At 34.8% G+C, this 26,536-nt stretch overlaps 3 protein-coding genes across 26 annotated transcripts; 1 reads left to right on the plus strand and 2 right to left on the minus strand.

The window, feature by feature from the left end:
• The first annotated feature begins 668 nt into the window (after positions 1 to 668).
• On the plus strand, positions 669 to 6,280 carry LOC111300279 (uncharacterized). Of its 10 annotated transcripts, none has more exons than XM_089747007.1 (13): positions 669 to 982; positions 1,947 to 2,083; positions 2,171 to 2,708; positions 2,811 to 2,960; positions 3,113 to 3,763; positions 3,850 to 3,920; positions 4,016 to 4,199; positions 4,300 to 4,398; positions 4,507 to 4,573; positions 4,766 to 4,910; positions 5,010 to 5,733; positions 5,820 to 5,872; positions 6,005 to 6,257. In XM_089747007.1, the coding sequence occupies exons 1-11, from the start codon at positions 905 to 907 to the stop codon at positions 5,710 to 5,712; spliced, it is 2,823 nt and encodes a 940-aa protein (XP_089603133.1). In that variant the 5' UTR covers positions 669 to 904; the 3' UTR covers positions 5,713 to 5,733; positions 5,820 to 5,872; positions 6,005 to 6,257. The 10 variants fall into 10 exon arrangements, with proteins under 10 accessions (XP_089603133.1, XP_089603136.1, XP_089603134.1 ...); XM_089747010.1 differs by having other exon boundaries at positions 4,016 to 4,187; XM_089747008.1 differs by having other exon boundaries at positions 3,113 to 3,759; positions 3,846 to 3,920.
• A 768-nt stretch (positions 6,281 to 7,048) lies between these two features.
• LOC111298982 (uncharacterized) lies at positions 7,049 to 12,514 on the minus strand. 4 transcript variants are annotated; one of them, XR_002691224.2, is made up of 11 exons: positions 12,362 to 12,501; positions 11,683 to 11,791; positions 11,479 to 11,590; positions 10,435 to 10,471; positions 10,216 to 10,285; positions 9,928 to 10,032; positions 9,430 to 9,580; positions 9,225 to 9,307; positions 7,652 to 7,745; positions 7,395 to 7,555; positions 7,049 to 7,273 (listed from the first exon to the last, which is right to left on the minus strand). XR_002691224.2 is itself a non-coding variant. In XM_022893783.2 (10 exons), the coding sequence occupies exons 2-10, from the start codon at positions 11,705 to 11,707 to the stop codon at positions 7,468 to 7,470; spliced, it is 765 nt and encodes a 254-aa protein (XP_022749518.2). In that variant the 5' UTR covers positions 11,708 to 11,791; positions 12,362 to 12,514; the 3' UTR covers positions 7,049 to 7,467. The 4 variants fall into 4 exon arrangements, 1 of the variants encoding a protein (XP_022749518.2); XR_016329618.1 differs by lacking the exon at positions 12,362 to 12,501 and adding an exon at positions 11,886 to 12,014; XR_016329619.1 differs by lacking the exon at positions 12,362 to 12,501 and having other exon boundaries at positions 10,435 to 10,669.
• A 3,082-nt stretch (positions 12,515 to 15,596) lies between these two features.
• LOC111298983 (uncharacterized) lies at positions 15,597 to 24,620 on the minus strand. Of its 12 annotated transcripts, none has more exons than XM_022893793.2 (15): positions 24,562 to 24,620; positions 24,432 to 24,470; positions 23,494 to 23,615; positions 23,288 to 23,342; positions 22,864 to 22,952; positions 22,556 to 22,580; positions 22,351 to 22,389; positions 21,286 to 21,403; positions 21,028 to 21,155; positions 20,511 to 20,868; positions 19,685 to 19,800; positions 17,637 to 17,835; positions 16,706 to 17,554; positions 16,513 to 16,587; positions 15,597 to 16,325 (listed from the first exon to the last, which is right to left on the minus strand). In XM_022893793.2, exons 3-15 carry the CDS (start codon positions 23,569 to 23,571, stop codon positions 15,977 to 15,979), a joined length of 2,478 nt encoding a protein of 825 aa, XP_022749528.2. In that variant the 5' UTR covers positions 23,572 to 23,615; positions 24,432 to 24,470; positions 24,562 to 24,620; the 3' UTR covers positions 15,597 to 15,976. The 12 variants fall into 12 exon arrangements, with proteins under 12 accessions (XP_022749528.2, XP_089603139.1, XP_022749525.2 ...); XM_089747013.1 differs by having other exon boundaries at positions 15,597 to 16,319; positions 23,494 to 23,624; XM_022893790.2 differs by having other exon boundaries at positions 23,494 to 23,624.
• Positions 24,621 to 26,536: the final 1,916 nt, after the last annotated feature.

Consider the following 26,536-nt stretch of genomic DNA (forward strand, 5'->3'; position numbering starts at 1 on the left):
TATTATTTATATTATATTATAAAATGTATGTCTCGATTTGAAAAGTATAATAATTTTAATATAGTGATGACTTTATTTAAAATAAAATTTTATTTAAAATTATACAATTCCAATAAAGTATTTAAATAATAATTATTTAAAATTATTCAATTTATAAAATATTATTTTAAAGTTATATAATTATAAGAAAAAATTACGGTTGTAATTATAATTTTATAAATATTTAAAGTTATTATAAGAAAAAATTACGGTTGTAATTATAATTTTATAAATATTTAAAGTTATTCGGAACAACTTATGATTGAGATTGAATACTTATAAATAATTACTTGATTTTACTTTAAAATGAAATATTCATGTTCGAATTGGTTTTATATTTTCTATTTTGGTTATTTATTTAATTTTAATTTTTTAATTGTTAGATAAATACGATACGATAACACAATATGAAAATAATATGAATAAAGAATATAAAAATAATACGATTTAAAACTTTAAAAAAATTATAAATAAATTTAATAAAATAAAAAAATTATATTTTATATTTTTATATTGTTACGAATTTTAATACATAATTTTTATATAAATATGATACGAATATAATATTTTATATAATATAATAACACAAATTACTTGATTTAAAGGCAGTCACTGTGGCCCTAAAAATTATCCAATAGGAAGGGCGAGGGTTGTTCCCGCTCGCTTCGTTTTTGAATGCCCGCCCTTCTCCTGTTAGCCTACGTCTCTCTCCCCACCTCAAATTTTAGTAAAAATTATGAAGGCAAACAAAAAAGGAAAAAAATGTTGACCATTTTTCAACATTAAATTTCAGGAGATTGAAGGAAAAGAGTAAAAAATAACACAGTGGAAATGCAGAGACTAATTAGGATTAGGGTTTCAAAGAATGGATTCTCCTGAACCTTCTAAATCTCCAATTTCTTCTTCTGCTGCAGCCTCTACTTCTTCCTCTTCCCCAGTTCAAGTAATTTTTTTTAACTCTTTCTCGTTTTATACTGTCCTTCTCTTATCTTTTTTTTTTTCTTTATAGATGTAATTTCTGCTGTTACTTTATAGTGTTCTTACCACTTCCTGTATTTTAAGGTCTCTTTCTAAGTTTTTTGTATCTTTTTTTTTTTTGGCTTGATTTAGATGATATTTTTGTAATTTTGCTGCTTGGTGTTTTTCTTAGTTTCAGTTTTAGATTTTTTTTTGGGGATTTTTTTTAGTGAATTTGGTTGAAGTTTGGTGAGGAGGGGGGGAGGTCTTGGTGAGCATAAAATGTGTGGTTAAGTGGCATTTTATTTCTGTTGGTGAAGATGTGATTTGCAGTGAGTTTAACTAGAAGTCCATTAATTTAATGGGTTAACTTACTTGGGTATTGGTCAAAATATTGGTTTTTTAGAGGAATTAGGAGTTTCTTTTCAATGAAATGCTAGAACACCAAATTTTGTGCTAGGGTGTGATTGTTCTTTAGTTGGATGGTGGCTTGGATTCGAAGTAGATTTGAATTTTGTCACTGGAAGTGTCTGGAAAACAAAAAGTTTGTTTGATGAGTAAGTGCTGCTTGGATGTTTAACTTATTGCAGTTCTAGAGTTTGCACAAGGTGATAGAATCGTGTATTGTTCAGTTTGGATCCATTATTTGTTTAGTTATATGCTGATTTTTGTTACCTAAAAGGAGAATGGTATGAATGCAATTGTTATGTGCTTTATGGTATGACATGGGTAACAACTTCAGACTTGATTTTGGTTGAGTTCCTTACTTTTCAAACAACTTCAGGCTTGATTTTGTTTAAGTTCCATTACTTTTCAATTCAGTTTGTCACCTTACTTTCCCTTTTTCTCCCATTTCCTAACAAGATAACTGCATAGCCTTACAATTGCATTGCATTTCCCTTTATCATGAATTTTAGACTTCATATTTATCATTTTCACTTTGATTTCAGGAATCCCCTTTTTCCAATTATATTAGCAGTCTGTCTCCTATAAAGCATGACAAGGCACCGCTTGTAACACAAGCATTCGTAGGGCTTAATTCTCCCCCTCTTGTATTTACATCTCCACGTATAAATACACGTAGAAGGTTTGTTATTGCTTGGATTTTGGTTTATTACTTTCCACTTGAATGGCTTCTTGCTTGAACTCTGATTGCATGAAAACTTATTTCCAGGCCTCAGTCATCTAGTGTGGAAGTATCTGAAAATGGTGAAGGAGACAAGAGCAAAACTGATGGGCCTGGTAGTTTGGAAAGATCTGTTACAGTATTACAGCAAGGGTTGATCACTGATATTAAGGAGGATGATACCAAGAACTCTGTGTCAGTCCAACCCAGTAGTTCCTCTGGATGTGTTGATGAATACTTGGCCGATCCTGTGGAAGCAGACTGCGCAAACTCTGCATGCACCATCAGTTTAAAATTGAAACAATCTAATAATGTTCTTCAGTCATCAGTAAATGGTTTACCAGACTCAAAAAATTTAAATTTTGATGACAAAAATGATGTGGGGAGGGAAGTCGATTCAACTCAATTGTTGTCTGGGCTGAGTGAAAAAGGCCTTGAAAGAAAGTTAATCTTTGATGTCAAGCCATTGAAGATTGATAATGAGGAGCATGCTGGTCAACGGATATCTGATGAATGCCGAAAATTTGAGGCTGATATGTTTGATCTTTCTTCTCAGGAAAAAGAATGTAAAAATTTGGATTCTCAGGTAATGATTGATTTATGTTTTCCTACATCAAGTTGGTAAAGAGCATGATCTATATTAGGAGATAAGATATGCATGTTTCCCAGTCTTTTTTTTTTTTGGCAGAAAGTTGTAGAGGACCATGGGAATGGATGTGATGGTTTCCTTCATCTGCCGCCTGAATCCTTGCAAAGGGTTCAGGCATATGAAGGTTTTGCTGAAAATGTTGAAGGAGACTTGGATGTGCCAATTCATAATATGACACACGATCTTGAGGTATAAAAAGAATTGAAATAGCTCTGACGTAGAGATATCAAAATTAGATTAGTGGATTGCATATTTCTCTTTATTTTTTTATTTTCATTTTGGTTATTAAATGCTGCTAGAATTTTGCTTTTGCAATAGAATAATTAAAACTGTCAATGTAGGCTAGTGAACACCAACGTGGCATGAGTAGGCGCTGCCTTCAATTTGGAGAAACTCAACCAGAAACTACGGCAAACTGCAACAGTTCTTCAAATCTAGCAAATGATATGGTCACTTCAACATCACTTGCTACAACTTCAGAAATAGAGGGTTTGGGTTCATCTCATGTGGATTTAAGTGCTACATCAAGAAAGAGGCAGCTAGTTAACTTGTCCCAATTAGCTATAAATATGATTCCCCAGTGTCATGTTGAAAATTCTTCCTTAACTGTTTACAAGCCATCAGGTGTTGGATTACACCTAAACAGCATTGTTAATGCTATACCAATGGGTCAAGGTGGTACTGTGAGCATGAATTTGGCAGTTGATTCTCTGGGTATACAGGAGATAAAATCAGCATCTATTGCGAGCTGTCAGTCAATGGAAAACATGCAGAGTCAGTCAGATGCATTTGAGAAAGTATCAGCTGCTCCTCAGGATGGAATACTTGAAGCAAAGGTTAGCATGATTGCAGGTTCTGCTGCTTGTGAATCACTCCACACTGTAGAATCAATTGAGTGTCACACAACTCTAAGCACAAAGAAGAAGCTTAGCTCAGAGGATGGAGACAGCAATGAGGTGTTTAACCACCAAAGCCCCAAAAAGAAAAGGCAAGTTTTTATGATATTTCTTGCAGATTTGACAGTTTTGACTTTCTCTCAATAATCAGGACCGGTAATAGTTTGTGCTTCTATAGGAAGAAATTGTCAAACAGCACTGATGGTGAGGGTTGCAAGCGTTGCAATTGCAAGAAGACCAAATGCTTGAAACTGTAAGTGAATTCTGTTTTTACTTGGTTGTATTCCACTTACACATCTGTATTAAGTGCAATATATGCTAATTTTCTCCTCCTTTATTCCTTTGCAGCTATTGTGATTGTTTTGCTGCCGGAATCTACTGTGATGGCCCTTGTTCCTGCCAAGGTTGCTTCAACAGACCTGAGTATGAAGATACAGTTCTTGAGACACGTCAACAAATTGAATCGCGTAATCCTCTAGCATTTGCTCCCAAGATTGTACAGCCATTCACTGATTTCCCGGTGAACAGCAGGGTATTAAACACCTTCCCATCCCAAAAACAGAGAACACATCTTTTGCTTTAGGTTTTTTGTTCTAATTTAGTAATTTTATAATCATATTTTCCCTCTATAGGAAGATGGAAACTGGAAGACGCCATCCTCAGCAAGACACAAAAGAGGGTGCAATTGCAAAAGGTCAAAATGTCTGAAAAAATATTGTGAATGCTACCAGGTCTGGAAATATATTGCTGCCTCAATCGTCAATCATATTTCCCACCCCATGTCAACTCTTTTAGTATATCATTGCTGGACTTATGAATCTTCTTTATATATTGAAAAGGCTAATGTTGGTTGCTCCATTGGATGTCGATGCGAGGGGTGTAAAAATGTCTATGGCAAGAAGGAAGGTGAGTTTTGCAAGATATATCATTAAGAATGTTGTCTCTCAATGCATTCTAGTCTTCATATCCAAAACTAGAAAATAAAGAAACATGCTCTTTCATTCCCGCATCCTTTTAGGGTGTATTTTGGGTTGAAAATGATTATCTTTTAGTAGGTAGGAATAGAGAATTATTATAATCCTTATTATGTGTTTCCAGATTATTGTCTGACTGAAGAAATGGTGAGCAGAGGTGGTGGGGAGATATCAGAAAGCACAGTGGCAGCTAAGAAGGATTTCTTGCATTCTGAGCTGTGTGATCCACACTATCTTACTCCGCCGACACCTTCATTCCAATGCTCAGAGTAAGATTTACAATTATGATATCCTAGTATCATTCAAGAAAAACTAAATATAATACCAATAAACTTCTTTACTTGCTAATTACTTGCTTTTTTATTCAGTCATGGAAAGAATGCTCCCATATCCAGACTTCCTTCCAGCAGATGCCTTCCATCACCTGAGTCTGATCCAACCATCTTATCATATGCAAAATCTCCGAGAACTTCTGATAGTAATGACATGCTTCTGGAAACAAGTAAAGAAAAATTGGATGTTGGTTCTTACTGTGAGGGAATCAATTACAACAATGCGGACGTGCTTGCCGATGAATGCCATCACACCCCACTTCTAAATCATTCCTCAATTTTTACAGGTTCATCATCATCATCTAAAGCAAGGGAATTGACAAGTCTTTCACAATTCCGATTGGGCCCTAGAAGTGGTTGTATCTCTTCAGGGGGTTCCCTTCATTGGCACAGTTCATCTTTTATGCCAATGTCTACTTTAGATGGGACTAAAAAGCTTCAGGGGCTTAACTCTGATGGTGGACTTGATGATATTTTGGAGGATGATACACCAGAGCTATTTAAAGGCACTTCTACGCCTATTAAGTCTGTGAAAGCAAGTTCCCCAAATGGCAAGCGAGTTTCACCTCCTCACAATTTGCATCAGCTTCGGTCAAGCTCTTCAGGACCATTAAGAAGCGGCCGTAAGTTCATACTAAAAGCTGTGCCTTCTTTTCCACCTCTCACTCCTTGCATTGATTCGAAAGGCAGCAGTAATCAGAGTAGAAGCAATTTTCAAGAAATTAGTAGCAATGACTGATTGTCAGACCTGCACTTTGGAGTAAGTTGTTGCATTTTACGGGCCCTTTTTTGTATGAATGTTGTAGCCAAATCACTGACTTAGCTAGTTTTTGCCACATTTGGTAGCATACTACATTAGGTATTTTCATGTTGGATTGTTGTACTTGAGCTTCAGAGAAGTAAGCACCTTACTCTTAAAACTTTCACCATTAAGGTTTGGTATGTCATCTTTGTAGCTTATCCAATAGCATTTTGCCATTGTATATGCATGACTTGTTACCATGATGATATCTTTTTTTGGTGGTATACAGGTAGGTACTAAGGTGGCCACATTCTTGCGGTAGCGGACAAATTCCCAGAAAGAGATTGCTTCCGCCTCATGATCCGCCGTAGTCTTCTGTTTTTTTTTTTCCCCTATTTCTCTCATTTACTTGTCAGTCTTATAGTTTTTCAGTTGGATGTTTCTAATGCAAGCCTAGTATGTCTCATTCCTCATGATTAAAGGAAGGACTCATCAAACATGTTGCTGCCATTCAATTATTAGAAAATAAAATTTTATTTCATAAAAAACAAATACCCTTTTTCTTTATATCTTTTTCTTTTTGTGAGATATCAAATCTAATGTTGAGTAAGTCTTCTTTGTCATTTAGAAAACCCTTATCTAGAAGTGCACCATTCCATCATCATTTTTAATATTTTGAATTTTGCCACTGGTAGATTACTTACCGGCTGCATCAATTTTTTGCTTCTGAATCTAAAACCACAAAGGGGGAAAGGCAAACGTGAGATAAATGCAATCTTTCATTAAGATTTTGAATAGCTGTCTAGTTCAAGATGATTATGTTTTGCCTCTTATTTGCAGAAAGATAATCAAGCAATTTATTTTCAATCATGGTCCTTACATATGAATTATCCTTATAATATACAAAAAGAAACTTTCCAATATTTGATATATGTATGTATGTATGTATATATATATATATATATTCATCTCACGTTTACAACATACTCTGTTATTTTGCAATAGCCAGCCTTTTGGGGTGAAGTGCTGATTGGCGATGAAATGAAAGCAGTGATGGATCTTCCGTTCAAACAAAATGATTTGCAATTTTCTTCCAACCAAAAGACTGAAGAAAACTTACAACCATAATAATAGTAAATCCATTGGCTGGGGGGAGACGATAGTTGGGTTACAACTTACACGATTTGAGAGGATGAATTTAGCAGTAAAATATATATATATATATATATATATATATATCTGTAGGTTAAACTGCTGAAGTGGTTTTTATGGAAGTCATAGTTCTTTTTTAACCTGAATTATGAGGAAAGACCTTAGCTATAGACTAGTATCAGAGACAAAACCTCTAATTCCTTTACTTCCCCCCAAACAACAGTCAACAAAAAGGCAAAGTTCAACTAGTGTTGGTTGGATTTTCTAATGGAAATACATCCAATGCAGGATAGCCTTATAATTGAGCTACATAATTCAACCAACCCAAAATTTCCTAGATTGAGACAATGGCAGTTGAACTCCCATCCACTTCAACCTAATGAACAAAATTTACCATCTCCAATTCCTAGCAGCCAGTAAAACAAAATGTAAGAAAGTTTATTTAGGAAAGCAAGATTAACAGGGAACTGTGAGTTGAACGATGCAGCTATACTATATACCCCATGCCAAACATATATCTAGAGTACCTCTTTCTAATCCTTATGTAACTTGTTCTTCTCTATCTCCACGTTGCCACACGGGGTTATTTGATAATTGATATCATGACCGTGATCCCTGAAGACCTAACGATGCAGTTAGCCAATTGCAGACTCCATCTGTTTCTTCAGGAATTGTATAGTGACCAAGCCTACATGGCAATATTAAGCGGTTTTAGTTAAACTCTAGAATATAGGAGTTGTTTCTGAGTGTGTTGTTCTTGTCTAAGGTGGAGCCAATTAAATACCCATTATAGGTTTGAAATGCAAGATTCCGGAAACCAACAGAATTTAAGGCATGTGCTGATCTCTCTCCATGTTTATATGCAACCACATCATCAGCTGCAGCAAGAAACAAAGAGTGAACTACATGCAGAGGAAGCAAATGCATTTATAAGTTGAAGTAGATCATGGCATCATGATAAGGCCAAACATCAAGGCATTTAGTCTAGGGCATAGTAGGTGTAAGTTAACCTCTTGCCAATGCTGACTCAGAATCTTATTTGATGTACATGCATGTCTTATTGAGATTTTAAACCTAAAAATTTATATTATCATACATGCTAGGTGCCAGTGCCTTTCTTTTCCAAAGTGTGCTGACCTAAAATTTTCAGTATACTAATTCAAAAGCAAAATGATTGCACTTCCACTAGCATCAAAATATTTTATTCAACTAATTTATTGCTTAATTAAGTCTCAGTGAACATAAAGGTAAGCAGTAAACCACTATTTTACAAGATGATACGCTGCTTATCAAGCAATCAGAACCATATCAAGTTTTTAGATACTGACACTAAGTTTGACAGGAAGGAAAATGGAAGGAATGGAAAGAGATGAGGAAAGAAAAAAAGGAAGGAGGGGAAGGAAAGTTATTTTTATTTTATTGTGTTTGGTAAAGTTGTAAATAAAATTATTAATTTAAGTTAAATGAGTATCCTCCTACCACATTTGGAAGGACTGGATACTCATTTTCATTCCCTCCTCTTATGTCCCTCCTACCAAAAGAAAGAATAGGTGGAAAGAAAGTAATTTTTCCGTCATCACCTTTTCCCTCCTTTTTCCCTCCTACCAAACACAGTGTAAAAGTAAACTTCTATACTTATACTTAAAAAGATGCACTGCTATTGGCCAAATGCAAGACATGAAAAATGAACTGCTTAATTGACTGTAAAAAATGCATGGAGCCAAATTTCGAAATGTATACAGTTTAAGCTAAGTAAGAATGTTGAAAAGTAAGAGCTGCAAAATTATTAATAAGATAATTAGTATTACCATACATGAAATTCCAACAGAAGGCAATGTTACAGTGCACAGGAAATCATGTGCTTGCACAGTACTGTGGTTCAACATCTCAATTTAATAATAAGTTCTCTACGCTTTTCAGAATTGGCAAGCTATCATGTAGTTATGGCTCCCTTTTGGTTAGTGTGTCTACGTGTGTGTGTGTGTGTGTGTGTGTGTGTGTGTGTGTGTGTGTGTGTGTGTGTGTGTGTGCATGTACTTGGATATGTGCTCTCTCTATAAGGTTTTGTATTGGAATTATCACGTCATGCACAGTCTATGAATTCAACATCCTTCCTGGACCTCTCTACATGACTTGAATAGCGCAAGATACATCAGTGTGTGACCTTATTATAACAAAAGACTGAAACATTCTATCAAAAACTCAGGATCTCCCTCTGTTCAGCTCTTGATACCTTTAAATGGTTTACTTTGTAATTATAAAGTGATGACAAATAGAGTAAGATACATCATTGGGCGGCTAAATTAAACAGTTTACTGAATCATTCATCACAAATTTTCCAGAAGAGTATTGAGTACCTAAGCCATGGCACATCAGAATGGGCAAGGATGCTGCACGCCTCACTGCCTGGATTGATCCTTCCATCTTGTTCCTCAAGGTCCTAAAAAAAACAGCTATTGAGCTGAATGAATTGTATAAAAGCATACTGCCAAAATAGTTGCGCTCACATAAATGAATGTAAATGAGTTTCTATGTGCTATATCTGTGTGTACAGATTCAAACCTTGAACATGGAAGCCAACCACTTAGGCCAACAACTGCACTTAAGTTAACTGGATAAAGGTTTCCATTTCCATATTTCCCTAATATGTGGCATGTGGCAGAGTAGAGAGCAATAGCAGCACCCATGCTAAATCCACCAATTCCAAGTTTAACTGCACATCATAAAATTCTTTTGAGTCTTCATAGCTGATGGGAAAGAGAGCACAAAACTCCCCCACCCCCAAGAAAAGAAAAAATATTAGAAAGAAAAGATAGATAGGAGGTCATGCAAACAGATTCAAACACTTCTTGAAATTTAACGATGAACTAGATGCATCACAGCAACCATAGAAGAAAGTAAACTGAGTGGTTTCTTTTTCTTTTAACAGGTCAAGAAAACTACATGAACTGTCAAAACTATCCGTTTTGATGATATTCTTAGTCAAGAAGCATATAAACCCTCCTAACATTTGAATTGTTTACAGATTTCAGAAGGTTACTAAGAATAAAAAAGACATACTATTAGCAGGCTCTGTTGACAACAGATTGGCAACATGTGCTGCTGAAGCATCTAACCCCTCCAAATCATCAGGACCATCTCCTGAAAGATCTGCCACATCAAACCCTGAAACACATTACATAAGCTGTGTTATGAACTTCAGCATTGTGGTAACTTCAGAAGATACTTGAAATTCTATTGGACACAGTGCATAGTAAATTGTCAATGATAACCAGGTGGACGCATCTGTTAGCTTGATTTTAGAACAAAAGCTATAGAAAATAGCTGTTCAGAGGAATAAAATCTTACATGCAGTGCAAGGATGTCCACCAAATATTGCTACTGGCCTAGTAGGAGCAGTTGGACAAATCCACTTAATCTGCAGCATTGAATTTCAACAGAAACATATAATAAGTTGTCTATTAATTTAAACTGTCTAGTCAATAGGCAATTAGGGCAACCACAAAGCACTTTGCATTTGCATATATACAAGCCACAGTGTAACTTGAAAAAAATTGTTTTCCTTACATTTTGAAGGGGAAGGGTTTCCAAAAGCTGAGACCAGCTGCAGAACATAAACAAAAAGGGAGATATCCATCTTAGTCACCATTAGATACCCTCAAAAAATTTTAAAACTCTTTAACATTCTGAAACGATATACCAGAACCCAAGTTCAGAAAAGTTGCCAGCCTTTTATGATATATTTTAGGAATCTCCCATTGAAACCATGCTAGTTTGGGACCACAGTCCAAGTTGTAAAAAGCTGCATCAATAATGGTAGGATTCATGCTAGATGACAACAGATACATCTTAGCATGAATTGTACTTATACCTTAATATTAGTATTATCTTTAAATAATGATAGAACTTGGACAGCCAAATTGAAAGGACAATCAAGGTAATCAAGAAATGGTCCCCTGTTCTAAGGCCTAAGCCCTGGCATATACAGTTTTCAGATTCGAGGTTGACCTGATATAGCTTAGAATACTTAGAAGGAATGCACATAAACAACTAATCTCGTTTTATTACAGTTTAGAACTGCATGAATCTCTCTCTCTCCCATCAAATCAATCATTATGGGAATCTTCTGGAGAGGGGCATAGAGTTCAAGTTATTAAACAGAAAACTTCTCTTCTAAAACAGGACAAAGTTTTGACATTCCGTGTCTCCTTTTCTTTTGCTTTCCAGGAACAAAACAAGTTCATTATTCTCGTACAAGGCATATGCCTAGGATCAAGAAAACGAATTAAATTTCACCATGGGACAACAGATGAAACAGGAAAGAATAAGGAGTAAGTAAACACAACAATGTAGTTGATAATTGATGGCTCAAAACTCTTAATCATGCAAATTGTTGATCCAAGCATGTCCCAAAAAGGGAAAAAAAAGAATTAGAACAAGCAAGAAAATAGTATGTATCTAGTAATAACTCCTGATACTCATAATCAACTAGTTCTACAGAGACCAAGCCTTTTCAACTTGAAATGGAACCATCAACTATAGTTTGATCATCAAAGAAGTGCAAATGCCAGCGAGGATAAACATCAGTAAAGTCTAGCTTTTATAGTATACCTTGAGCCTTTGTCACCAAGACCATGCAGCCAAACTATTGTAGCCTGGTGGTTCCCTTTAGGCCTGACCACATGGGTCCTCCCAAACTCAAATGTTCTAGTAGTTCCACTACCTGAAAATATTGCAACTAAAAAGATAACAACTAAAGATTCAAGAATGCAAAAAATAAAAAAATCAAGCATCACTACATAAAACAAGACTGACCAGAGCTCGAAGCAGAATTATTCATTGTAGACTATTTTTCTTTTTATTTTTCCTGCAGTACTATACTATTGCAGAATGTTTGTAGCAATGATTTAAATCGAATTCCTTCCTGCAATGATAATAAACAAGAAGTGACCATCTATATTTATAACCATAGGGAAGGGTGGAAATGGAAAAACAACCCATCAATCTAAATCAGCTACCGCTCTTGCTTGAACCGGTTACACACTGCTTGAAAGCTTTTCCAGAAACTACTATATCAGAAAGTGAAAGGCACCCAAGATAGGTTGAGAGAGAGATAATAAAAGGGACAAATAAAAGCGGCATCTCTTTGTGAGCAAAGGAATCTACAAACAGATGATAGAAGATGAATTAACAGAGTCTTTGACATCGCAAAGTTGCAATGCAAAGACAGAAGAGAGAATCCAATACCCTATGGACAGTGGGCAGCAAAGTAAAGCATTAAAAAACCATAACAAATTCAGAATATATGACCACACAAATAAAATAGACAAATTTATGAAAAAAAATTAAGAAATATATCTTTTAACATCCATAGTTAGCATAAAGATGTCAACTTGTTGAATGTAGTGAAAAGATCTGATAAAACTGGAAATAATAAGATTGAATAAGAAGAAAAGTGGGGTTTAAGCTTTTAAGCTTTCTATACGGAACCAACCTGGTGTGGAACAAACAAAACCCAAAAGCATAAAATCTTTTCTTTTCTTTTCTCTTTTTTTCTTTGTTCTCCCTTTTCTCACTTTCTACTTTCCTTTGTTCATATTACAGTCTACAGTCAGGCTGGAACATAGACAAGCTGAAATGCTGCGACAATTCACAGTTCCAAAAACCTGGTCATTTTCTTACATGCACTGTTTAAAGACTGAAATGCCCTTCAAAGTTTGCACTTTTTAATAATTTAAAAAAAAAAAAAAGCAAAATGAGTATATTGTGCATATGAAAATAGCAAAATGAGTATGCCCTTTCAACCTTTTTCTTCATCAAAGTTGAAATTATGATTAAAACAAAAACTAAAGTCAGTAAAAAAAAAAACCAAAAGAAGGGATTTCACATGTTTTAAGTAAAAAAAAAAAGTTTATATACACAATTAATATATGAGATGATATTATTTTATTAATAAAATAAATCACATGATATTATTTTATTAATGAATAAGTTTTTTTTAACGTGAATTGATAAATTGCTTAAAAATTATTAATTTTTTCATAAAGTTCAAAAATGACTTTGGTATTGTTTTTACTATTGAAGTTTTTAAGGAACAATAATGCAAAAAGTTTTGGACAAATGTGATGTTACTTTCACACTCTCCCTTCCATTCTTCCCCCCCCCCCCCCCCCCCCCAAAGTAATAAGCAAACTAAACTTGATATGTCAAAGTGAAAAAGAATAATATATGAAAAGTAAGATTAAAGAATTTAAATGCTACAAATTATAACTTATTGTAAATAACAATTCAAAAATATGATTATTACCATAAAGACCTAATTGGAGTGGAAGATGTCAAAATGTGAATAAACAAAGTGTTTTGGGTTGCATCATTATCAAATCAATGTGTTATTTTTTTTTTTGTTACATTAAAAGGATAAAATTTTAATATAAATAAGATAAAAGAGTAAAATTTGATTCGAAATTAAATTTTTGATATTCTTTCAAGCACTTTTAACTATTAAATTAAAAATTTGAATACGTGCTATTTCCTTCTCCCCAAAACAAAAAGATTTTATTTGATTTTCATTTATTTCACTATTTTTATTTTTTGTATTATTATTCTTATGGTGCAATTGAGAAGCGAAGAATTTGTTCCATATGATATTTAATAATAAATCACCTTCTCACTGAGGTCAGTTCATGCCATGGCTGATTAAAGAAGAAAATCTCAAGCTGGTTTGATCTCTCCTTCAATTATTACTTTTAAGTTGTAAACTCCTTCCTTATAACCCACTTCCGTATAACCCCACTATCGAAAAAGAGACAATGAGAGAATGTATACTTGAAAAAATTCCTCAACTACGTAGTAAGAAAGCCTTTGGAATAATATCATACCAAGATTCTTCCATTACTTTACTGTTTTTAAATTTGAGTAGATGCTACAACTTTGGTACTAAGTTTTCAAATTGCTTTAAAATTAATTTTCCACATTTCCAAATAGTTTCAAATAATTTTATCCCTTCCTCGTGTTCTCAATGATGCAATGCTTAATTAATAAATTGATGTGCCACATTATGCCAAATTAATATTATAAAAATCAGAGACGAATATGAGATGTGATTGTAAATGACGTTTTATGCAATTGTGAATTCAAAATTTAATTAATTTATATAAAAAATTTTTAAAAATAACATATAACAAATTTAAAATTCAAATTTTAATGCATGAAATATTTTTTTATTTTCAAATTACAAATTTTTTTTTATAAAAAAACTTACGTGATACGGGCTCAGAATTTTTTTACCAATTCAGGCATACATTTAATTTAGATATCTGTCATATTGTTTTTGTGGGGTTTCATAATTAGAGAAGAAAGTGCACAAATTGGAAAGATTTTCAAGATTTTGCTGTTCATTTTTTTTTTTTTTAATTTTGATCTCATTCAATTTTTTTTTTTTTGGTGAGAAATAAGAAATTTGGGTTGTGATGAATTTAAACCGTTAGTTTAAAAGAATCAAAACAGTCTTTTTCTTTCTTTTGGTGAGGAAGGAATCAAACATAGCATGTTTGACATTTCTCATCTCAAATTCTCAAATCCCTTTCATATTGATGGAACATAAACCTAATCTATGGAGTATTCATTATTTATTTATTGATTTATTGTTAATATTAATAATGGTAAGATGTGATTGTTGGAATACATTTGTAAACTTCCCCTTGATTCCCAAAAGTTTTTGTCTCATCTTCACCTAATTTTGATTCCTTGATTTGTGAACTGACTAATAAAAAAGTTCACATCTGATTTCTCATTCGTGATTTATACAGCAATTTTATTTTGCTACTATATTGTGAAATTTCTACTTTATTAATTATTAAATTTGTCTTGCAGTTGTCGGCCGCAAAAACCAATCTGTTTCTGCTTTGTTTCACCTGGAATTGATATTATGAAACTACTTTCACAAGGGCTGAAATTAATATATCACTAAATGAGAATGATATTTTTATTTAGGCAAAAGAAAGAAAATTTTTGTCAGAAATATTAGTCTTTGTCAAAGCATTTATTCCTTCATCAAACCTCGCAAGAAGACCCAGAACAGCTAGTGAAGTTCCAGCAAGGTCTTCATCCTCGGTGTTTGTTATCACTCGGATCAACACTGGGATAGCTCCAGCCCTGACAGCTACGATACGTTTCCCGTGGAATTGCACGGGCTCAGCTAAAGAACTGAGGAGGTGGTGAGCAGAAGGACTACGCGGTCCTGAAACTGCATGGACCAAACAAAAGGATGATACCAGGCGCCAACCCAAACCTGGCCTTGTTTTTGTCTAGCATAGCCAATCTACAAACCAGGGGAGAAACCAACTAGCCGGACTCGGGGGCTTGAGGAGAGAACTATGGAGTTGAGATGATAGATGGTTTCCAATTCCATATCAAAGAGAACAGACAATGAGAGAAGACTCGGAGAGGCTAAGAGGGGCTCCATCAGTTTGTGTTAACAATGTCCTATTTTGTGGGTTGACTTTGGTAATTAATGGAAGCCAGACTTTGTGCAGCTTGCTTCAGAGAGACATTCAAGGATGGCTTCACGAAGCCAAACTGTTGACATTGTTCAAATTAAGTGCAAAATTGCTAACAACGTTAATTTTCATAAGACCCAGGCAAGTAAAACTATCATGCATTTACAGGCCATCTATAAGTTGAAAGTCAAAGATGTTGCTGAAGACAGGACAAAATGATTAGATTTCCTATAAATGAAAAAGACATAAGGTCAACTGCAATTTAATAAAGCTCTAATTCCCGATCATCGCCAGAGTTCATTTCTCAGTTTTGTAGGAAAATTTTCAGATACATTAAAGAACTACACAAGATTCTTAGGGACACTGAACTAACAATGTAACAAGATTCCTACGCCCCATATAATCCACATTCTGTTCATTATTTATAAGATATCCTAAAAGCATGCCAAGAACAACCAGAATGAAAATACTGAAATCAGATATTTAATTACTGCAACCACTGGCAACAACCAAGTAGAAAACAATTTGGTAAAACTGCACAGCATAGTGCATCAAGAGAAAATGGGCTCATCAGAGACTTGTACCAAAATCTCCCCAAACTTTCACCTAATTCACCTTGCTGAGTCGGGTGAACCATCATCATATGAGACCAGGCCCCTTTTACCATCCAGACTTCCAGAAGATGACCTTGACCTTGCTTTGCTTGCCTGCTTAGGGGACTGAGAATCCAATGAGGACTTTGATTCCGATCGGCTCCTGCTCTGAGAAGGGGACCTTCGCCTCCCAGCACTGGGAGAGGCACGAGACCTGGACACATCAACTGGAGAGCGGCTGTGAATAGGGGATTGACTGCGACTAGGGCTACGGCTACGGCTACGGCTATGACTGTATCGACGATTACGGTAACGAGGGCTACGTGATATCAATGGACTTCGTGTCCGGCTTCTTCGGCCTCTGTACCTGCAAAGCAGATTTTTAATAGGAATCAAGTAACAAAATTCAAACCACCCATGAACAACGTTAAGAGAAATTTTTTTATTATTATTAAACACAAACACACACACATAGGGAAAAAGAAGCAGCAATAAGGGCATCATTAACGAAAAACCCAGAGATAAATTGACAATGGCATAAGGGCATATCAGACCTTGGAGGAGTTCTTCCTCTTGGTGGGCTTCTAAAACGCCTAGGTGAATACCTCCTATAACTTGAATACCTAGAACTGGCAATTAAGAACAAAATCACCCATGGTTAAAGGATCATATGGCTTTAGAAAAAGAGAAAAAAAAAAAAAGAAACTTAGGGTAAGACAACTTAAAAGAATATGGTTGAATGTGTACCTCTCTCGATCAATTCTGCCGCCGTAACGATAGGATCTCATAGGAGAACGATCCGGAGAAGGGGTTCTGTATCTTCGTGCATAAGAGTAACGCTCACTGAAACCCCGACCCCTTCTGATGCGCTTAGGTGATGCATCAGGGGAAATGCTTCTCGATAAACTTCTACCTCGATCAGAAGTTGACCTTACCCTTCGTACAGGGGTGGGACTCCTTGAAAAACTACGGCGATAATTCCTACTTGGTTCCCTTAATGGACTTCTGCTGATGCTTCTCCTAGAAGGAGCCCTACCTGAGCTCCTACTTATGCTTCTCCGAGAAGATCTTACAGGACTTCTGCTAAAGCTTCTCCTAGAAGATCTTGCTGGACTTCTACTTATGCTTCTTTTCAAAAGTCTAACAGGGCTTCTGCTAATTGATTTTCTTGTTGATCTGGATGGGCTCCTACTTAGGCTTCTTCGGGACCGAGACCTTACAGGGCTCCTGCTAATGCTTCTTCGAGTACGTGCTCTAACTGGGCTCCTGCTGATGCTTCTACTCTTTCTACCCCTCAAAGGGCTCCTGCTGATGCCTCTAGCAGGACTCCTGCTGATGCTTCCACTCTTTCTACCCTTCAAAGGGCTTCCACTGATGCTTCTAGAAGGGCTCCTGCTGATGCTTCTAACAGGGCTCCTGCTGATGCTTTTAGCAGGGCTCCTGCTGATGCTTTTAGCAGGGCTCCTGTTCCTACTTCTAACAGGACTCCTGCTTACACTCCGCCTTGGGCTGAGACTGGGGCTCCGGCTTGGATGACTCCTGGGACTAATACTCATACTCTTACACATGGCCCTCTTAGGACTTATGCTTCGGCTCCTGCTCATCAACTTTTAATAAAATACCGGATTGGGAAGAATCAGTAAATATAAAGAATTAAGGAGTGAGAAGGAAAGTAGACCTAGATTTGCTTGGGTGATCATCTACCACATCAGGTTGTCTCTCTGCACTTCTGTCAGATTTAGCATCTTCTTCAATGCCATTGCTCTGTTGCTCTCCATTTTCCTTTGGAGCTTCATGTTCCTTTACGAGCAAATCAGCCTCTTCCCTTTTTCTGTGTCGAATTTCTTTCTCTACAGCTGAAGGGGATTGACTCCCAACTGCAGAATGTAGACAACCCTATTAATAAAGTGTGCTAACAATTCATAAACCTAAAATAACACAAACAAATTATCAAAATCAGAAGGCTTTACCAATCAAAGCTGAAAACAGGAAAGTAGAAAATAAGAATCTTCCAAGGTCCACAACATCTCAATATGATAGATATATGTGAAACAATAGCATTAACGCAAGAAGGCCAGAGGAGAAAGGGGGGTGCAGAGAGAATGATGTAGAATGATGTCACCCGGCCATGTCAAATATCCAAAATAAAGCTGTTATCTGGTTTGACAGGTGCATGTGCAGTAATAGCAGTACTAAGGCCAAGGATTTAAATCGCAATCACAGGCATGTTTTTGGTCGTGTTACATTTATTGCAGTGCGTACAAAACAGAAATTATCACAGTTATTACAATCGTGAATTTTTTTAAAATTTTACAAAACTTATTAAAATATATATAGTAATTATAATTATAATCATAAAAGTTGTAATTTATGGTTTTTAAATTAATTTTTGACATTTCATATCTTTTATTTAATTGAAAAAGAATTTACTCATAATTTGTTAGATTATAATAAAATATCCATGTTTAAAAAATTACTTGTAATAATTAAAAAATAAAAATTTTTTGAGATAAATAATATTTATGTGGTGATAGAAAATAATATCAATATATTAATACTTTAACATTGATTATTCATCATCTAAATTATTAAAAAAATTTTCAAAATTCCATCAAATACTTTCCCAAGTTTCTCTATTCAAATCATACAAAAATTTTCTCAAAATTTTAATTTTAACTTATAATAATAATTTTTAAATTCCCCTATATTTTTAAGCTAAAAAGATACAATTTGATTGAACCTAGACCTAAACCCCACCAAGACTACACACATCAACAAATCTCTCAAAAGCTCCTCATTTTTCTCTAAATCAAAACCCACTCCCATCTCCGTCTCAAAGCTCCTCACTTTTCTCTCAATCAAAACCCACGCCCCTTTTTGTCTCTACTCTGTCATTTCTTTCTCTCAAAATCAAAATGAATCCCAGCCTTCTCTACATCCTACGTTATCCAATTTTGCCCTCTTCCAAGATTCCTCCAACCCATGCCTCTCGTGGCAATAGTAGCAAAGCACCCCCTCATGGCTTCATCTTGAAAGTTAAAGGGAATATTTTGCTTCCTCAATTTTCAATATCAAAGGGTGAAGTGGTCATTGATGGGGGTTTGATTTGCAGTTCTGGAGTTTAAAGCAACATCTTCTCCCAAGTATTTGCAAAAATTTAGACATGAAAAAGATAATTTAAGTTTTTTTGTTATTGTTTAAAACAAAATATGGATTGAGGCTGATATTTGCTGAAATTTTATTATTTGATGAAAAAAAATACTATTTTTATATTTGCTTTTGGAAGGAAATGGTCAGTAGAGGCAATAGCATTCTGCTATAACCGCTATTTGCTTACTTGGTTTTTTTGGCCCTTACAGGACCCTATTGATGTGAATAGTGGCCAAGACACTGCTACACAACTGCTTTTTGAATCCATGGTCAAGGCATAAACACAAAGAATGAAGGGTACTCACGACATGTAAAATTTTCCTAGAAAGCTTTTATGCAGTCAAAATGTAGGGAAAGCACCCCCAAGTACAAATAAAACCAGTCAAATCTCAAGCACGGAGGAAAAGAAATACCGATGCCCATTTCAAATTCAACTACAACAAAAAATATCAACATCAATAACATCACAGTTAAAAAAAACCATATCTAACTAGTGCAATCAGATATTAAGATACAGAGAATAAGCCGTAAAACAGAATATTGCCAGGCAACAGATGAAATAACTCCAGCACTTACCATTTTTCTGAGAAAGCTGTTCATGCTTCTGTACTTTTCCTTGCACATCAACATCATTATCAGTGTTGCTTTCACTTTTCCTCTCACCATCATCATCTGTAAGACTATCCAAAGCTCTGATAACAAAGAGGATAGAATAATTTAAGTAAGTTCTGTAAGAAATTTAACAAAGCTAATTACACTTTGAGGCATTATATCCCAATTTGTCTTAGATTGAAAAAGGCTTTAGAGAAAACCACACAAGATGAATTAACAATACTAATAGGTGCTGAGCATAACAAGGGGAAACAACCATGATACTTTCTCAATAAATCTTCATCAAGTACAAGAGAGAAACACAAATGGAGCTACTTCAACAAGGACACGTGACCAACAGAATTTCAAAGAAAGAATGGGAAAATATGTATCTATATGGCAAATAACTTTGAACATCATATTTATTGTTGATATGCATGCATATGATTGATTTACATATGCAACTCAAGTTATGACCGAAAAAAATCCAATCCAGACACTTGTAATTCACCAAGATGCAGATTTTGTTTCTAAACAAACCACCTATTTGAACTCAAATAACAAAAATAATGAGAAAAGGATAGAAATAAGAAAAAAAAAAAAGCTTATGTATTGCATGGGAGGCAAAGGAAACACTGTCAGGAGCAAACAAGTTTCAACTACATCTCCAAAAGATTTGAGTTCTCTCATACACATAGTTGAACAAGCACAACACTCGGCAAATCATGCACAGGACTCAAGGTTATTAACTGGCAATTTGTCAACAGACAAGACACTGATATGAAGGATAAATGGATAATAAGCATAAAACCTTCTTGATCTACGCTTTGATTTCTTATCACGCCTTCTTCTCTTTTTGTCGCGCCGTTTATCTCTTCTTTTTCTGCGCCTATATTTTTCTCGTTTAGAAGATCTCTTCCTCTTCTTATGCCTGTCATCACTTGAAGAACTAATGTTAGAGGATGACGACAAATATGAGTCAGAATCACTATCAGATTCAGATGATTCTGTCTCAGAATCTGAGGAACTGTCTGAATCAGACGAATAATGTCTTCTTCTCTTCTTTTTGCCTCTTGAAGATTTCTTATGTTTCCCCTTCCTTCGCACTTCATGACTATTTGCATCAAGGGATCCATCTTTTCCTGTTTTCAACTTGATTTTTCTTTTCTCTGCAGAAAAGATAATAAATTGGAAGGCAAAATCAGAAAGAGACAAGGGTCAAGCCTCATGCAGCATTATAAAGGTGAAAATTGGCAGGTGAACTACAAATTAAATCATAATATTCCATCTGAAATATAACCCTCCAAAGAGGGCATGATGACCTTTACCTTCATTGACTTCACCACAATTGATAATTTTCACTGTTACAGTTGGTATTCCTTCCTCATCACCCACATTTTCAATTTTCTTCAGCACTTCATTTCCTTGCACAAGCTTCCCAAAAACTACATACTTTCTGTCACATGCCACAAGTAAACAAACTCAGGACATGATGCTGAATCACATTTAAACTGAGCAGGGCATATATTTTGGGATGGGGGCAACCAAAAAAAACATATGATTATACATAGAAGATCAGAAAATACCTGTCAAGATGATGATTAGCCTTGAAGGTGATAATGAATTGTGAACCTACAGTGTCACGATCAGCAATTGCCATAGATAAGAGACCAGGTCCATCATGTTTTAGCCTAGGAGATTCATCTGAACAAAAGTTCAAATTACCACTAGTTACAAATCGATTATTAATGAAAGAATAGTAACCTTCAGCCAACTTATCAATGAACAGTTTGCAGAACAAAGATATCATAAACTTTTAGCATTTAATGCAGTCCTTAAATGATTTAGCCATTGTGTCATTATGCTGGCACCTAGCAATTCTCGAGGAGCAACTTCAGATGACATAGGTAAAATGCAATGGAACTGACATTGATAGTGCAAAATAAAACTTGTACAGAGATTAGGAGAACGCACATTGCTCTCTAAAAAAAATCTTTTGGGAAAAGATAGGCTCAAATCAAGAACCATGGAGAGTGCCTATGCAATACAATCTAAATGCAAAACAAAGCTTGTCAGGTTATTAGAGAATGCACATGCTTCACAAAAAACATTTCAGGTGCAGATATACCCAAATCTAGAGCCAAGTACTTACCCGATATAATCTTTTTCCTAGTACATAGAACCTTAACACCATACTTCATTTAACTCCACACATTGACAAATTCTATATTACATAGCAACACAATTATAAATTGAAAAATAAAAAAGATTTGAGATTTTGACCACTTTGGAAGAGTATAGAATTACATATGTTGAACACAGATGCATTAGCAGCACAATTATGAATTGCAAATAAAAATTGGAGATTTTGATGGCTTAGGAGATTACAAGACTACATACATAAGCATGTCCGAGAACTTTAATAACATACATGATTATATACTTAGAATATAATTAAATTGAAATGAACATAAAGTAATTACAAACAACAAAGGCATGTTTATAACAGAAATAATACAAGGTTCACATCATTTCCAGGAAATTATCAAATTTTAAAATACTAAACAAAAGGAAAGCATTGCATCTTTTCCTCCTGCTTTTAAGACAACCTAAATTATGTAATCTTAGAAGATTGGGAAGAGATCACTCACCTGGAAACTTCCCATCATATATGCTTTCCCCACTAGTTCCTGAAGAAAGAAATAAATACATTTAAAAATTCAGATGGGGGTTTCAAGAGCAACTTCTACCAGCAGTCACAGAGAGGGCAACCCTCAAAGTGATCTTATATAGTGTAAAGTCTTTACAGCTGCAAAAATAAATAAAATAAAAAATGGCTCTGCAAGGAATACGTACCATCTCTTCTCACAAAATCGCCACCCTGCACAACACTCATAAGGTGTTAGTCCACAAATATGCAAAAAGACATTTATGTGCAAAAAACTGGGTTGGACAAGGCGAAGTTTAGTTAAATTTTGAGGATTGACAACTTGGTAAGTACAACCTTAAAACTACATCACAAGAAAAGCAGTCGTGATCATCAGCCCTGTTTCCTACAGAATAAACAATAGTAACTGACCAAAAGACATACCACTTCTAAGCCACGTTTAACAAGAAAACATCTAGAGAAAAATCCCAATTTAAACTAAGATAAAACAACAAACCTGGGCCATGGAACCTTTAATGACTCGATGGAAAAAGGAACCCTTGTAGTGCATTGGTTTTCCAGTTTTAGGACCAATGCCCTTTTCTCCTGTAGATCGAGATAGACTTAAGAAATCAGCAAAGGACAAATGATTTATATGCCAAAAAGTGTGTGTGTGTGTGTGTGTGTGTGTGTGTGTGTATACCAAACAATTACAACCCCAAAACGTGTATACAATTAAAACCCAGAAACTCTCTTGCCCCTAACCATCAAATGCTTCTTCAAAAGAAAAAAAGATAAACCATAAACAACAAAACTTAAGACGAGGAATTAGTCTTAAGATAATAAATTTGCCAGAGTTAAAGCCTATACATGAATGTCTTGTAAAAGAAAAATCATAAAAATGGGTAATAAAAGTATTCAAACAGATTTTATTTAATCACCTGTACAAAGGGCACGGAAATTTTCAGCAGTCTTGGGAGCAATATCAGGAAAGAGCTGAAGAATCAAAGAAAACCAATAAATACTAGCAAAAAGACAATCTCAAAGAAAAACCCAATGTATAGTAATTCAAAACAAAATAAAGAGGCGAACAATAAGAGAAAAATGTAAACTCTTGTTGGCTCGCTTCTTTCATTCATTGCAATACCTCGAAAGTCATCTTTTCAGCAGGATCACCATCTATTGACACATCCATGAAAACTAAAGGATTTTTCTTCTTTGCCATCTTTGTCTACCACAATAACAACTCAAACCAGCATAACCAATAATCTGATCAGACTACAAGCAGCTAGAATCAGCAGAGCTAAAATGAAATCTAGCTCAAATTATCAGTAACAAAAAACCACCCACTCCGTTTAAGCATTCCCAAATTCCCAATTCTTCATTAAAGCATATAATAAAGCAGAAGGGAATCTTTTCCTGAAGAAATCATTTTGATCATTTCAATCTAGTGTTCTAAAAACATCAGTGAAGTAATCAGGATTTCACAAATCAGTTCAACATGGTATAATATAAATGTATCAAAGTTGATTTTCACAATATATAGTGTTTGGCAAGATTGTGAAAAGCAAATGCAGAGCATTGCAGGCGACTAGGATACTTAGCAAATCTTCAGCCTTGTACAAAGCATCCTAGGCCCTAACATTTCCAAACATACTGATTACAGAATGCAAGAAAAATGAAGAAAATCAGGTTCACAGATCTAAAAAAAATTAACTTAAACCCTAGACACCAAAGCAAGTAAATATAATTAATCTAGTAAATGATTGCACTAGATCAGAATCCCAGATCAGCAAAGAAAAGCACGGGCCATTAAAACACCCTTTCGGGTGAAAATAAAAACGCCCGCAATCCGAAAATAGTGAGCAACATTATATCATAACAAAATCAAGCTGAAAACCCTAAAACCTAGCTGAATTAGCAGAAACACTGAAACTACAAGCTTATGGTAAACTCCATCTCAAACTTAAAATCGAAAACCGGGAAATCATATAAAAACTAAATATGCATTCACTGATTAAAGTGAAGAAAGCTAAAAAGATATAAACCAGTAAAGTAAAGAGACATTTAAGAAAAAAGAATTACACAGGTCTTGGATCAGATAAACGTATGGTGATATTGAGCCTAAAAAGAGAAATCACAATGATTTTAGAAAAAGGGGAAGGGACAATAGTTAAAGAGAAACTGAGAAATGTAGAAACCCTAGAAACTTCACCTGAGAAATGCTGAGCCACAGAGAGTGACGATTGCTTTGAGAGTAAAGTTGTTGAAGGTGAAAACCGAAAACCTAATGGGCTTGTTGGCTTTATAAAAAGGGGGCTGAGCCTAGCTGCTTCTGCCCTGTCTGGATTGCCCATCCTTTTTTTGCTTAATATGGCCTTCGCGTTTTCTGCTCTAAGGCCTCACCCGCTCACCTCTTCCGCCTGTTTTATAGAACCCAGCTGAGTATATTCTTTGGGTCCATTTTATAATGGGCTAACATCGGGAATTGGTATCGGTTCCTGTGCACCATGAGCCCACTATTTTAATATCTTTTTAGAGTTCATTTTTTATATATCGGTAAAACTTGTATATTTAGCAAATACGGTTAAGAGGTTTTTATTTTTTTAATATATAATGTGCCATTTTATTAGTTTTGTTAATTTAAAAATTTATCAATAATAGTCTATTATCTCTTAAATTAATTGATATATTATTAAAATTTATATTTAAAGATTACGAATTCAAAAAAATTAATATACGCTAATATTTTTTTCATTCATATAAATAATAAAATAAGAGAGTTTAAAGATAAATTAAAATTTTTTTAAAAATTATTGATAATAAATAAAATAAATTATCATGTTTGTATTTATCTTCTTATTTAATTTAAAATTATTAAATTTCAATCATAAATTAATTTAACCTATATCAATTATTTTAAGTAGTGATATATGCAGTTCTCTACTTTTTTTTTTTTTTTTTTGGTAGTAGAGACGCTTTTTCTCTATCTAGTGTAATCTACACAAGAAAAGGGTTTTCATTTTGCGAGAAAAGGACTTCTTTTTAGCATATGTAAAAAACTAATTGAACTTAACTCTTAATAAATTCTCAATTCTCTTTTCAATACTTGAATATGGGATTTCTAAATTAAAATATTCAAATTATTATGATCAATGGCTTTCGGAGCCATTGTTCCTCGCTCATCATCAGGCCAGAAACCAATCCCTCCTGCGCTTTTACTTCAACTTCGACTATATGATCAGGTAGGGTATACCAAGTTGCTTCCTCTTTGTCCATCAATTTAAGTAGCATGCGACCTCTGCCCTGCCGTTTCAAGAACTACGCCGAAGACGGAGATTATGTCTGTGCTCATCTAATGGTTTGGTTCTCCTTTATTTTTTGATTTATTCCACGTATAATTCGTTTTTTATACTATATATGGTACCCTCACTACTCCTTCGGCTTCATCCGAGAACATCAAACGTTTCCTGTCTACGGCTTTGCCTTTGATGCTTATTCGGATAATCCCAGCTTTACCACTGTGGAGGTAACTGAAGATAACGGGGTAGCAGCAGATGGAGTTCCATTGATTGAAAATGGATAACTGAATGCCTTTGTTCGATCGCAACTTTGTTTTATCTGGTTTATCTACATTCTCAAGAGGCTCGCTTCATTGGATCCTTGCGGCTTATTGTTATTTATGTCAAAAGAACCGCAAACCAATCTGCGACAGCATACCAGCGGATTTCGCCTACATATCTCTCGAGTTTTATCGAATTTGGACATATATATTGTGCTGGAAGGTGGCTAATCTCTATATGTTGGAGTCACCGAAGATGTTGAATTATCCATGTGGATTACCCAGTATCCTGTTCTTGAGAATGAAAATGGTTATCTTCTCATATTATTAATTATTATATTACTTGTCAGCTCAACTAAGTAATTTGCCCCATAATAAAATGTTATGGTATGAAGGATGCTTGCCCAGGTATCACCTTTCCTTAGGAGGTTCCTGCCAGGGTCCCTCTTCCAACCAATCTTCAGGTAAGTCACTAATTCTTTAATTCGACTGCTTATCAAATGATTTCTCCTCTACCTTTTTTACTATGATAAAATTTTGAAATATTTGTATTAGATGAGCGTGTAAAAAGTGAGAGCAGAGAATATAATAATGCGCATTAAATTTAGAAAAGTGAAAAAGCTGAAAA

The sequence above is a fragment of the Durio zibethinus genome, chromosome 18 (assembly GCF_047325235.1).
Source record: "Durio zibethinus cultivar Kanyao isolate XHJ-2024 chromosome 18, ASM4732523v1, whole genome shotgun sequence".
Taxonomy (NCBI): Eukaryota; Viridiplantae; Streptophyta; class Magnoliopsida; order Malvales; family Malvaceae; genus Durio; species Durio zibethinus.